At 41.9% G+C, this 15,320-nt stretch overlaps 1 protein-coding gene across 1 annotated transcript in view; it reads right to left on the bottom strand.

Annotated features, from left to right (window-relative positions):
• MINDY2 (MINDY lysine 48 deubiquitinase 2) overlaps positions 1-15,320 on the bottom strand; it is an 85,066-nt gene that overhangs the window by 57,195 nt on the left and 12,551 nt on the right. The window contains exons 2-3 of the mRNA XM_073586968.1: positions 5,174-5,231; positions 837-901 (exon numbers count right to left, since the gene is read on the bottom strand). Of these exons, the coding sequence (XP_073443069.1) occupies positions 837-901; positions 5,174-5,231 (123 nt within the window). The remainder of the gene's footprint in view (positions 1-836; positions 902-5,173; positions 5,232-15,320) is intronic.

A 15,320-nucleotide genomic window follows, 5' to 3' on the forward strand; every position in this document is an offset into this window, starting at 1 on the left:
TTAATACCACTTAGGATCTTTAAAAGAATTATATTTGAAATTGCATTATTTTCAGATATTTAAATTTTTTGGTTGGCAGAGCAACAAACAGCATTTTTGAGTGTTTTTTTTTTTTAGTCTTGTTTTATATATGTTTCTTCTTTTCTTTTTTAATTTATTTCATAACCTGAAACCCCCATAATATGTGAAGAAGAGACCTTTGGAGGACATTTAGATATACTAATATTCTTTTCATTGCTGGTTTCCCCAGTAACTGGGGCTGGCATATTGGACCCAGTTGCAGGGGGAATTTGGCCTCCTGTCTGCATAATTGAGCTGACTAAGTTTCCTTCTGTTCTCTCCCTACACCCAACAATTGCATGATGACTGGTTCCGGTGAAGGAAGCACAGTCAATTCTGCCGAAAGTGTATACCCAAGTGCTGGTTCAGTGCTCTGTATACACTGATCAAATGGCAAACATGGCAATAAGCCTTGTTTGCCTCTCTGTGGTAGTTTGGCTGTGTCTGACTGCTGGCTCCTCATCCCCACAACTGCAGGATGTCCTCCAAGCTTCTAGCTCTGCATTCATGTTTTTGAGCGTCACTGCAGAGAAAGTGTGGATGACCGGATGTTTATAGTCTCAGGTGGTCCAGAAAGACATACAAAACAAAACACCTGCTGTGGGGTCGTGATCCAGAACACTCTGGTGAAAGAACACTTAGGAGAACTAAGATGACGGCAAGCTGTTAAAAATACACATTATAAATAGCAATTATGGCTAATTGATATCGATCAAGTTTGGAGAAAGCACACCATTACACAAGCACAAGAAAGGAGACAAAAAGGAAGTCATTACCTGCTCGTAATTCAGCCTTTGAGCTTCAGAAATCTCTTTTGGTTTGGCTTCTAAAATGTAGTCACCTAGAAAAAAAACATTTATAAAGTATAGACATTTCTTAAAAGCCAGCAAAAAAATGAAACCGTGAAGAAAATCAGCCAACAGACACATTAATTTTGCATCAAAGAAAAAAAAAAACAAACAACTTTTGACATGTCGGTTATGAAATCTTCATTAATTTTGGTAAGTTCAGTTAAACTCATATTTTAGAATTATGCCCAATCCGAAACTGACAGCTTAAAATGGTTAATCTGAACCAACCAATACACAATACACTAAACTGGCACTTGTAGTAGCTGCCATGCCCAAAGCACTCGCTTGGGAAACCAAATTTTACCAAATAATGGCACAAACACAAAGTGTTCCACTCCTGGTGCTGAATGACGTCAGAATCAATGTTTCCAAGCGTAAACTATATAGACGGCCACATTTTTAGTGAAGCATGAAATAATAAGATTACAATATCATACACTGTAGCGATGATTACTTACATCATAATCTACCCTTCAACATTGAAATTACAGCACCAAAAAGGAAACTTTGTTGAATTACGGAAATCACAGGATAGACATAATGAAATGCAAATAATGGAAAAAAGGTCAAAGTCCAAAATCATTCTGATTTATTCTGCAACGAGTATGAACGTCACACCCAAAATTATATGAACTCGCACTCCTTAGCTGCCATCAATGAGGTGATTAATCATTGTTTAAGGAATGTTCTGCCATGCGAAATGCAACAGGGCAGGCAAATTATCAAAAGTTGCTTCTGGCAGCTCACATTGCAGTTCTAGACCAATGATGCCCCAGACATGCTTAATGGGAGACAAGGCCAGAGACGCTGCAGGCCATGGTAGCAGGTTTAGGCTTTCAGGCTGATTACAGTAGCATGTGCACCATGTAGCCTGGTAATGTGTTAAAAAATGGCTTCTGGACACCTGAGAGATCACCTTATCAAGGATTCTACACAATAATCAATCTAATACTGAGCTGTAGTTGCACCTGAAATGAAGACTAGAGGGGTCCAGCTACTTTATCCTAAGTCACCACACCCAGAAGAAGGGCGAGTTTAAAGTTTCTCAAGAAGGCCTTTTCATTGCATCAACACAGATGTATATTATACAGTATGTCTTCTCACAGTGGGAAATTCATCACTGCTCCCATGGGACTGGTGCACATACATAGGTGAGGCTGGAGTATATAGTAAACAGGCTGGCGCATGTCTCACAGGAGGCATTTGGGGCTGGCACATGTCTCACAGGAGGCATTTGGGGCTGGTACACGGGGATTGCTGCTGCGGTTTCATCTGTGTGGCGGGTGTAACATCAACCCTATGCACACAACATCACCCTCTTTCTTAAACTGCCCTATGAGAATAACATCACCCACTTTCCTGCACAGCCCCCCCAAACACACAAAATCATCCCTTTCCCTATGCACATAAATGACTCCCTTCCATGTCCAGTTCTACAATATGCAGCCCCTTCCCTGTGCAACCATTTAGATTGCAGCCCCACTTAAGAATATCCACTTATCTGTGCCCCCAAAACACCACCTCAGATCACTCACACTTGGTCCTATGTATAAATAGAACCTCGCTCCATTATGCAGCTCCTCAGTCCTCTCAGAATTAAACCTCTCCAGGAGCCTCATCCCATCCGCAGCAGCCACAGCACAACGCTGCTTCCAGGTATAAGCTTTGCACTGGTGGATTGGAGGAGACCCTGTCCCTTCCTGTCACATCATCCCATCACAAGATGCGACGGACACATGCAAAAGAAGGGGAGACACTGGAATACAATGGCTCCATTGTGCTGGGGCGACGACGAGTGTGTCCGCAAAGAGGGCTGCGAGTGACCCCTCTGGCACGTGTCCCATAGGTCTGCCACCACTGGTCTATGACAACACGCGATTAGAAACACACTAGCTGAATCCTTCTAAGCGCTATGTAGAAACAGGAGGTCTCTATTCCCTGCATGAGACATCACCAAAACTATAATGATACATCAGGACAATGCCCCTGGTAGACCAGCTTGACCCTTTCTTCAACTCCTGACCCAGTTGCTCCGCTCTTTCCCCCGCCAGGGACCTTGCATTGATGCCAACCACAAGTAGGGGATGTTGTGGCGATATGATGTTTAGATGATAGCAATTCACAAAACTGACAGTCATATTATAAACAACAAAACACGCATGTAACCTCTCATTTGGAGCATTCAGGAACTTAAAAAAAAATAAAAAAAATATTGATGACTTAAGTGAATGTGACAGCAGGATTTTGCCAAGATAGATGCTACTGCGCAGGCGCCGCCGGTGACATCTTGGTGGAGACAGCTTTTTTTTCTCTTCTAGCAAAATGGCTCCAGTAGTATCTATCAGATTACCGATAGATGCTACTGCGCAGGCGGTGAAATGACATCTACACATTGTATCTATCCCTTGACCAAGGAGAAGAAGGACAGAGCCACTCATTGTTGGAGGGTTGACAGGTGAGAGGAGGGGTCGTTTATTTTTGTGTTCTTGATCAGTATGGTGGTATTATTTAGTCAACCCTATATGCTGGTAATATATGGCTATGTTCTGGCGATATTACTTATCCATGATTATTACTGGTAACATTGGTTTTGGTGTTGTGGGTTTTCCCAGTACTGTAATACTTATGCTGACTGTATGCCTGATTTAGAAGTATTACCTTATAAATAGTCTTGCTGCTGTGCTTAGTGAGCCATTTATATATTATATTTGTAAAATACATCAGTGAACAAACTCTCTTATAATGTGGTTGGGGCCCCTGCATCTGGTCAACATGACAGATTCAAATATGGCACATGGGGCCTATAACACAGGATTTCTTTTCCAGCAGATTTATAGTAGAGAAATAGTATTTCCATTATTATATATTTTTTAAAGAGATGTTAAGTCCCTGAATGCAAATCAATATTTTCAGTCACAGACCGTAATGATAAATAAGTCTTAGAAATGTTGAGCGATTGAAACAAATTATTTTGTAAATATATTTAATTTTCGTTATACAATGACTAAGATATATTCACATAGGACTCCATAATTTGTTTGGAAATTATCTGTTTTTTTAATCTTGAAGTTATATATGGACTTTTTTTTTTTAACATTTAATCATAATGTCATCTACTTTCAGTCATTCAGAAATAAGTTGATGGTCACTCAGAGCAATGACTGTAGATTGTGGTGTTCCTAAGTTGGCCACTTCAAAGGCCGACCATAGTGCCACGAAACCCAATAGGGGAAGTTTGTTCAGATCTGTAATCAGAAAGCTAAAAGCAGAAACTAAATTGTTGTCGTCTGCAAACTCTGCACCGTGCGGTGAAGTGCAGGAATCCTGAAAAGCAAACCTATCTGTACCCGTGCACTCACGAGCTGTAGCAGGGTAGAGTCACACAAGATGGAAATGCCGCGTGATTCTCTTTCCCCACATCTCTGGTGGCTGACATCAATAACCAACAGTTAATAAAGCGGCGTTACTTAAAATCTCCCCCTACACCAGCCAATAATGACAGGAATGGATTGCGCAGCCTACAAGTAAAAAAAGGCCAATAAACTAAGTACTCCATTTTAATTTTAGATTTGAAACTTGATTTTACACATTGGAGTACAGATACTAAGAGATCTTGGGATGGGTAGAAACTTATTGCTCGTTGGCTGTGACCACTGGGATAGGCAAAATGGAGAACTTTTATCCCCGTTGAAAAAGAGCAGTAGTGCTCATGACAGTCCGCCACTCCATCCATTCTCTATGGGGATGCTAGAAAAAGCAAAGTAAAACAGGGATGAAAATGCCCCATTCCTCCTACTGGTTGCGGATCTTAGGGGTTGGACCCCCACTGATCACAGAGCACTGCTAACAGAATATCGTCGGTGTGCTCGAATCCTATGTTCGAGTCGCAGCAGCTGCATGTCCCACGGTGGTTCAACAGTTGCAACACAAACAGGGAATCCCTGAATGAGTTGCGGCTGTTGAACAGCCATGAGACATGCAGCCGCTGCGACTCGAACATAGCATTCGAGCACACCGACGATATTCTGTTAGCACCCGAGCATGCTCAGATAATACCTTATCAAAGCACGGTCGCTCAACACTAGAAACAATACCAAATAGTCACCATTTTTTTTCATGGGGACAGCATAATGCAGAAGATCCCAACAAGGACATGAGCCAAGCATCTTAAAATTGCATGCCAAAACAATTTCAAGTAAAGCAGTAAGGATTTTCTTAAAAAAAAACAAAAAAAAACAAAACTAAAAGCATTTTCTGCTTACCCAGATACTCCATGAGCTGCTCGGCAGTGATAATCTCCATCATGGGAGGTAATTTCACCTGCAAACCAGAAAAGGATTGTTTTCTTAAAACAGTATTACATTTTTGTCTTTTCAAAATAGATAACTGAGACATAAAAGAAAGTTTATCCACCTTCTGCTATCATTCAGTGAAAAACGGATGACATCAGAGTGCTGTTCCGTTTGTTTGTTTTTTTTATCTCGGACCCATAGACTATCTCTGTAGAGTTTGGTCAGATATATGGATCCGATATCGGACAGGTCTTCTGCATGGACCACTAGGTCCACAAAATATCACAAGAGTCAGTGATAAGCGGTCACAGAGGAGCGCTTAGGAAGCAACCCAGGGGCAGACAAAAATGTCAGGTCTCCACCGCAGCTCCAGCCGAAAACCTCCAATGGAGGATAGGAGCAATGAGAAAATGGAAACGGTCTTAGGAGCGCAGGAAAGAGACTCAGACAAGAGATGGGGTTAAACCACAACGCGTTTCGACGGAGGATCCGTCTTCATCAGGTGGAAGTTTATTAATGACATAGGGGATGGGGTATTTAAATGGGAGGCAGCCAATCACAACAGTCAAAACAGTCATATGTTATGATAGTCACATGTTACGACAAGATGACATCATATATTATTAAAAAAAAAATGAAATAAAAACAACTTACATAAAACGTGAGATAAAACAGCATGAGGTAAACAAGTTTTAAATGTATAAAATGTGCAAAAAGGAGCAGTAAAATAATATAGATAAAAATGAATAAAATTATTAACAGGTTAGTAGACCAGTAAAAAGACCAATAAACAAGCGAGAACCCATATTAATAATAAAAGCATGTAAACAATAGCATCTAGGTAAAAAGCACTGATGCTAAAAAGGCAAATAAAGTTATCTGGTCACTTTATTTATAGTTAAATTCAGGCCTTCAGGGGCAAGTGTGCCAAGCTTGAATATTTTTTGATCTTTTTAATAGGTTTCCTTGGAAGGCCACAACCATGCGATGACTGTTTTGACTGTTGTGATTGGCTGCCTCCCATTTAAATACCCCATCCCCTATGTCATTAATAAACTTCCACCTGATGAAGACGGATCCTCCGTCGAAACGCGTTGTGGTTTAACCCCATCTCTTGTCTGAGTCTCTTTCCTGCGCTCCTAAGACCGTTTCCATTTTCTCATCACAAAATATCACAGACATGGATGTGAAAACTGACGGGTGAATAAGCCTGTATCCTGCAAAACCTTACATACCTTACATAAATCTACATCAGCGCTCTGATGGCTCACGCGGTTCTTCCAATCACCTCTTTCACGGTTATAAAGGTCTATTAGTTTTTCACTTATTAAAAATGGGCCCATGGTGGTCTACTACTTATATAAGCATGTAACTATTGCAAAGGCAAGTCCAGCAATACCTTAACATGGTCAGTACATCCCTCCGCTACTAAATCTGCATTGAAATGGATATGCAAATGAGGCTTAAGGACTAGGATAGAGCTGAAGCCTCTGTCAATCCAGCTCTATTCCCTGCCTCTTCCTGTTTGACTGATGGCTCTTTTGCCTAAAGATACAGAGCATAGAGGCTGCCAGTCAAGCAGGAAGTGGCAATGGAGGTGGACTGGAAACAGAGCTGGAGTTACAGAAGCTTCAGATCTACCATAGTCCTTCAGCCTCATTTGCATATCAATTCAAATGCTCATTTCTCAGTAATGGAGGAACGGACTAGCCATGTAAAGGTATTGCTGGATTTGCCTTTGAGAGAGGCACACGCACATATAGTTTGGAATGCAAAATCCAGCTGACAGATTCCCTTTAAACAGATACAGGTTAGACAGTTGGCTGAAGTAATTTTCTTACATTTATCCAAAAGGAAAGCATCAGAAAACGGAGTTAGGCGTTAGAAACAATGCACATATTTACATGTAGTCCTAAAGCAGTGTATATACATAGATTTACACCATAAAACTTGCTTTAATACAGTCCATGATATGCGTGTTCGAATGTCCATCATACACCATAATCCTGAAAACCAAGATCTTAGTCACTAATTATGTAGACTAAATAAAAAACAAAACACAATTGGCATAGATCACAGCAGTTGGACACCAAAATATCTGTGGTCTATCTTTGCCATCTGTCATAAAAGTATTTTTGTGAGAAACCTCTAGGTGGGATATTGCATTATTGGAAGTGTATTGGAACCGTTGTTTCTGAGAATAGGTCCATTGGATATCATTTTATGGGCTGCTTTGTGTGATTTAGCGCTATTGCCGAATATTTTGTTGCTAAGAGACAATTCCAGTAGTTTTAGAATAATGAGGATCCTTCACAAAAGAGTTTAGAAAAAAAAAAGAACATAATATTTCTAATTAATGGCATGCCACTTACGCTCACACGTGAGCATTAAAAGCAGATAATGAAAAATCTGGCTTTAAATGTCTTCTGTTATCCACACTTCGCACAATGACGATCAGCCGCACTCAGAAAATCAAAGTGAGCTGTACTCAGCGAATGTAACACGTCATTTTACTGAAGGAGATTGCGCTTGAAAGAAGCGTTTGATCCGAGTTATTAGGGATAAAGGGAATGTGAAGGAATACATTTATTAGACCGGAGATCTAGTGAATATTGCATATTTATCAATGCTTCATAAATTCTGCCTCATGTGCCTTTCACATGATCTTGAGAAGTCATTTTGGAACCTAATCATGAAATGTGATGTGAATTCATAATTGTTAGCTATTCTTAAAGAAAACCTGTCACTGACCATCCCCCCCCCACCCCCAGTTCTGCCTTGTTCTGCTTCACCCCATTGCAGAGGTATTCACATTTGTTGCTTTAGGAGTGAACTATGTGAAATCTCTGCTTACAGATCAACTTTGCATTTTTACAATCTTCTCTGAGGTCAAAGTTTCAGCCCTTTCTCCCAAGACTGTCAATCACAGATCTGCAGCATCTGAGACTGTTAGATCAGCTGTTATTGACAAAATATGGCTGGGAAGGGTAAAAGACTCTAAAGAAAGTAGAGATTTCCCATACTGTGCTGCAAAAGAAAGAAATGCCAGTAACTCTGCAATGTGTTGACGCAGCACAAAACGGAAATAAGCAGCAACATCACGGAAGCTCAGAGATATTTAAAAGGTATGTAATTCAATTTTCTGAGCTAGTGAACGGTGCTCTTTATGGCAATATTATACTATAGCAATCCTATGGTGATTGACGTTCAAAAGAATAATCGATTTTTATTTTTCAACCAGAATACTCATGTTAAAATGCACCCTGCATAAAGCCATCCGAAAGCTGCCTAAATATTATGGAGTTAGTTGCAGCTTTTAAATGGAAGGTAAAATGAAAAATAGTCCAATCAGAACTATAAAAAGCTGGGTGACACAAAATAAATATTTCAGATAGTTGTGAAAATTGTACATGAGCAAAAATTTTGTGACTTGTACCATTCTTTAAGCCAATCCTGGCCAACTTTTCCCACTTTTTGAAAACTGGGTGGAGAACGACTTGGAGCGAACGTGGTCAAGCGTGCCCGACAAAACGATCACATAATATGCCCCAAAACTGGTGTAAATTATGTTGGAAATGTAGGCATACATTTCTTGCTGTGGAATTAAAACGTGTGTGCCAGTTAAAGGGAATCTGACACCTGAATTTGGCGGGCTATTTAAATGACTTCTGTCCGGTCCGATGGGCGGGGTTTCTTCTTTCTTCTCCACCCCATCCGTGGCCCCCGTCTGCACTCTTCTCCGGTATTCTTCTCCATCGTTCGCGCGTGTGCAAAGCTATCTTGCTTCGCGCACGCGCAGTATGCTTTGCCCAACTGCGGGCAAAGCCGAAAATGATTACTGTGCATGCGCCGGTACACTATGTCCCGGAAATATTTCGCTGTGTTCCGGAACATAGTGACCGGGGCATGCGCAGTAAGGATTTTCGGCTTTGCCCGCAGTTGGGCAAAGCATACTGCGCGTGCACGAAGCAAGATAGCTTTGCGCACGCGCGAACGATGGAGAAGAATACCGGAGAAGCGCGCGGACGGGGGCCACGGATGGGGTGGAGAAGAAAGAAGAAACCCCGCCCATCGGACCGGACAGAATTCATTTAAATAGCCTGCCAAATTCAGGTGACAGATTCCCTTTAATGAATTGGTCTTACTCCACCGCACCGTTCATCTAGACCAGAGGTCTCAAACACACGGCCCGAGGCAGGCATCTGCGGCCCGCGGTGCACAACGTCTCACTCCCTGGGGCAGGGGGAAGGGCGCGCATTCAGGAGCGCGCTATGGCTGTTCTGTGTGCTCACACTGCACAGGACCTGGGATGAGGTCACAGGAGGGGGGATGAGTCAGGGGTCACATGATCAGGGGCCTCAGTGTATGCAGGACGTTGCTGTCTGTGCTGGTTGTCATGGTGCTGGATGAAGGTAAGCTAATGTGTGGCGTCAGGAGGGGTTTACAGGGTGGATGTAGCAGAGCCATGGATGTGCAGAGCTGTGTGTGTGTGGCGAGGTGCACGGAGTGCAGCCGCGCGTGTACGAGGTGCACAGAGCGCAGCCGCGCGTGTACGAGGTGCACAGAGCGCAGCCGCGCGTTTACGAGGTGCACAGAGCGCAGCCGCGCGTGTACGAGGTGCAGAGCGCAGCCGCGCGTGTACGAGGTGCACAGAGCGCAGCCGCGCGTGTACGAGGTGCACAGAGCGCAGCCGCGCGTGTACGAGGTGCACAGAGCGCAGCCGCGCGTGTACGAGGTGCACAGAGCGCAGCCGCGCGTGTACGAGGTGCACAGAGCGCAGCCGCGCGTGTACGAGGTGCACAGAGCGCAGCCGCGCGTGTACGAGGTGCACAGAGCGCAGCCGCGCGTGTACGAGGTGCACAGAGCGCAGCCGCGCGTGTACGAGGTGCACAGAGCGCAGCCGCGCGTGTACGAGGTGCACAGAGCGCAGCCACGCGTGTACGAGGTGTATTAAGTTTGAAAGGAATGCAGCCCGCCAGCTCAATTTTCAAATTTTTTTTTATGTGCGGCCCATTTACTCTGCCGAGTTTGAGACCCCTGATCTAGACTAGACACAACTGAAGTATTAATAAATGGTTGTCCAATAATATTAGGCTGACATTATTGATTTCCATGGTCCATGTGGCAGCTGTAACACATATCTCTAATAGCTGCCCTTACAATCTTGCACGCAAAAAAAAAAAACTACACTCAACATAAAAAAAGAACATAGTCCTAGCAGTGTCATAGAAGGCAGTAGACTCCTTTGCCATGGCAAAATTTACTTATAATAATAATTATTTTTATACAGCACTAACATATTCCTCAACACTTTACACACATTATCATCACTGTCCCCGATGGGGCTCACAATCTATATTCCCTATCAGTAAATATTTGGAGTGTGGGAGGAAACCGGAGTACCAGGAGGAACACGGGGAGAACATACAAACTCCATGCAGATGTTGTCCTTGGTGGGATTTGAACCCAGGACTCCATCGCTGCAAGGCTGCATTGCTAACCACTGAGCCACCGTGCTGTTACTTTTATATACGGTATATATGGTAGTGATTACTGTTTAATAAATTAAACTGTACAACGTTTCAGTCCACAATCTTTCTTCATTTTCAAACCTTCATTCATTTTTTAAACCTGCTCCTAGCTCCATATTGTTCTCATGTAGGAGTGTCTCTTGCTGTAATACATGCTGGAAGTGAGGTTTCAAAAGTGCTGCTGCTCTTTTTAACAGTTTTAATCGAAAAGGTAATATCACACAGAGCAACAACATAATGGATATTCCAACATACAACAAAAACATGTTGAAGATAAAGGAGCCTTCATGCATTACATATTTCAAGAGTTATACATTTATAACGTCAATCAAAGGGAAATTTAGATAAAACGTACAAATAAACAAATTAAGGATGAACAAGATTTGCTTGACCCATGGTCTCCAATCACTGACTCAGGTGGACCAACAATAAAATGTATGGTAACCGTTATTAGTATTTGATAAAACTTATTTTGCAAATCCATAGCGCTATGTACAGTCTATCACAATTGCCCTAATACACATACCAGGGTCATATTATGACTAATACAGGGTTACTAATACAGGGTAAAAACACGTGTTCTATCCTACTGTCATCACCCATGCCACAAACGGTAATATATAATAGTGCAGCATTAGGGAATTATTAGTTGCGGAATTTTCCGCGCGGATTTTGCAAAATCTGCAGGTAAATCCGCAGAACAAAAGACCTGCGGTTTATCTGCGGATTAGCCTGCGGTTTTCCCCTGTGGTTTGACACCTGGACAATGGAGCAGGTGTAAAACCGCTGTAGATTCCGCACAAAGAATTGACATGCTGCTGTTTTGAAACCGCAGCAAATCCGCGCGGAAAATTCCGCACCGTGTGCACTGCGGTTTTTGTTTTCCATTGAAAATAAAGGTACTGTACACCGCAGCAAAAACTGCTGCGGATCCGCAGGGCCAAATCCGCTGCGGATCATCAGCAGAATCCGCAACGTGTGCACACAGCCTTAGTGTTTGTAATAGCCCAGATATACCAAAGTAGCTGGTTAGCGCTATGGTTAACCTGGATTATATTACACTGTTAGTAAGAGAGTATGATATTATTGCACCAATGTCCTCTCAATGTATATTTTAGGAATATTGCACTATGCCCTTATTACCTACGGAGCACCACTATGTTAAGCAAAATCCCAATCTTAGAACTTATTAGGGTAATTTTCTAAATCCTAAAGAGGACCCTGACCTACTTGACAGAACCTAACACAGGTGTGAACCTAAAAGACTGCCCTAAACATACACTCCTATAACAATATCAGAGCATCTGGGTTTACTGTTCATCTAATCCCTGAGCTTGTGTAAATATATTTGTACACTGCGCAAATGCGTTTCGCCCCCTACAACACACTAGGTGGACACATCAGGAGGCCAACAACCTAATACATTTGTGCTAACACATACTGTACATTGATATTAAGCACAGGAGCATTAAGGTTTTCACACCGGGCACGATAAGAGACTATTAGCCTCCTGATATGCCCACTTAATGTGTTGGGGGGTGTGGAGGTCAAACACCATAAGGCCTTAGGTGGGGTTCCTCCTCTATGCAGAGTTCTAACCCATATCCCCCACTTCTTTTAAAGTGATTGTGGCCGTTTCTTATTTTGATTTATAAAGTGTTCATATGAAAGCACCGTGTTCATCATTTTTATCCACGTGGAAAGATTTGGAGGTCGTCTATCCATCCATCGCATAGCTAGCTATTTCTTCCTAGCTAGGAATAAAGACAATCTGAAAAATATACGAGAGTGATGGGGAGATAGAGAAAAAGACAAATGTGAACAGGCGCAAGCTAAGGCTAGTTTCACACTAGTGTTTTGAGGCACAGTGCACGCTCACTGTGAAGCTCCGCCCCCTGTCGCACCTCCTCTGCATGCGACCTGCGTACCCCATCTTTAGCGCAGGTATGCAACAAAATGCAACACGATGCGTTTGTAGCAGGTCGGCTCACCATCAAAAGGACGCATGCGCCGGCAAAAGCATACCTGTGCACGGCCTGCGTACCCAATGCTAAAGATAGAGTACGCAGGTCGCATGCAGGGTCATGCTCCCATAGGCGGAGCTGACCTGAGGAGGTGCGGCAGGGGGCGGAGCTTCACGGCGAGCGTGCGCTGCGCCTCAAAACGCTAGTGTGAAACTAGCCTAAGAAAGCCACTCTATGTAACTAACAAATTGATGCCTCTCCCAGGCTAAAAAACCTACAATTATATGGGCTAGTAGGATCAAGCTCTCTTTAAAAACGCCTTAGGCTAATGAGAGGAGTGCTCAGTCAGAATGCGTGTTCAACAAATATAAAAAAAAACTGCAGTAACGCCCTCTGACGGAGAATCCTCCCATCAGTGTTAGCTATTTACTCATCCAAGATGCCAAAAGATAAAAGGTTCCATGGAAATATCAATATTTAGAATTTTAAAAATCTAGTATTTCTTCCCAAAAGGATCTAACAATTGGGCACTGCCATATGATGTGCCAAAAATCCGTATTTTGGGAAGCTTCACTTGCTCTTATGTATCTGCACAGCTTGAGATGCTTGAAATTTAACCCCTTGCCAACATGGGGGGGGGATTCCATTATTTTGAACATTCATTTTCATCTTTCCCTTCTTCCAAGAGCCATAACTTTTTTATTTATCTGTCCACATAATTTATGAGGGCTTGTATTTTGTGTGAGATGAGTTGTAGTTTAGAATGACACTAGTCATTTTACCATTCAGTGTCATGGAAAATGTAGGGGGAAGAAATTCCAAATGGGGTCAAGCTGTAAAAAAAATAAATAAATTAAAAAAAAACCTCAACAATTGTTTTTTTTGGGTGGGTTACCGCATTCCCTCTCTGGTAAAAAATACTTAACATGATTCTGCACATCAGTACCCACCAATCTTATATAGTTTTGTGGGGGGGAGGGGTTGTAAATGGGGAGAAAAATATTGGAAATTTGTAAAGAAAAAAAAAAATAAAATTAACAAATTGTTTGTCGCCATTTTTCGAGAGCCATAAAGCTGTCATCGATGGATCAGTTTGAAGGCTTGTGTTTTGAGTACTGAGCTGATGTTTCTACCCCATTTTGGGGTGGATATTAAGTTCTGATTGCCTAATACTGCAATTTCTGTGGTGTCGCAAAATTAAAAACCAAAGCACAATTTTGGCGTTACAATTTGTTTTCTTGTTATGGTGTTTACAGATTGGCTAGTTAATATTATAGCGACCAAAATCAGCACCGAATGTCAATTGTCAATTTACGTGCAGAAGTTTTCTGCAATGTGCGAGTCAGATTTATTGAAACCTCATCTACTTTGTACTGTATTACACACTGCATTTTAAGCTGCAAATCCATGCAGAAAATCTGCAGCTACTCAACGTGTGAAAATACGGTGTGTTTACATCGGTTGGACACAGTGTATTTTGAGACAGAAAATCTGCAAGACAACACATTAACAGATATGGATGAAATGTCTTAAAACCACATCCATGTGCTGCACAGAAAAACTGCAGTGTAATGGATGGTGCAGTTTGAATTCCAAATCATTCATTTCCCAAGCAGGTAAGCTACTGCCAGATATGTCTAGCAGCCCCAAAGTATAATGCTGCCTCCATTATGCTTCCCTGTGGGTATGGTGTTCTTTTTGTGATGGGCAGTGTTTTTCCAAAACATAGCAGAGATTGGATGTCTTTCATAGTAAGAGAAAAGGCTTGTATCTTGTCACTTTATCCCACAGGTCAGACATATGAAGGAATGTTGTCACATGCAGTACACAATCAGTACTTGCCAGAAATTCCTGCAGCACCTTTGCTGTTGCTGTAGGCCTCTTTGCAGCCTTCTCAATCAATTTTCTTCTTGTCTTTTCATACATTTTTGAAGGACATCCAGTTCTAAGTCAATGTTAGTTTTGTACCAAATTTAAGCCACTTCTTGAGGATCCTCTTTAGTGTTCAATGGTATATCTGATACCTTGAAATTTTTTGGGACCCTTCTCCTGACTAACTTTCAACAATGAGATCCCTTTTTTGTATGATAAGCTGTTTATAGAACAAAGCTTTTGCTATAAAATGCAACTAAGAAAAATGTCAGAAAATCCTCCTAGAACAGCTAAACTTAATATGGGGTTAATCAGATTTGCTTTAAATTATGGCAGCTGTGTACCATTTATCATGAGTAAAAATGTGATTAGATAATTCTGAACATAACTACACCCACAATTATAAGAGGGTGTTCACACTTATGTCTTCCAAACAAAACCTAAATAATGTTTACAAGCCATAGCAGAGTTTATGAATATAGTTCTTTTTTCCTCGCCTTCTATCAATAGCCATAACTGTTTTACTTTTCGGTTGAGAAAAGCGTTATCTCCTCTTCAAGTCTTCTAAAGAAACCGAATTGTCTCAGAAAGCTGATGTGAAACACTGTCATAACCTATATATCATTCCTGATTGCCAAAGTAGGCCATGTGTCCTGATCTAAAATTATTAATTATATGATGACAATCTCCTGCGCCGAGATTGTCTCTAATGCAATCTTCACCTCTAGCAACAACCAAACACCAGCAGAA

Source organism: Dendrobates tinctorius, unplaced genomic scaffold (assembly GCF_039654945.1).
Source record: "Dendrobates tinctorius isolate UK_male_01 unplaced genomic scaffold, ASM3965494v1 ptg000097l, whole genome shotgun sequence".
NCBI classification, from domain to species: domain Eukaryota; kingdom Metazoa; phylum Chordata; class Amphibia; order Anura; family Dendrobatidae; genus Dendrobates; species Dendrobates tinctorius.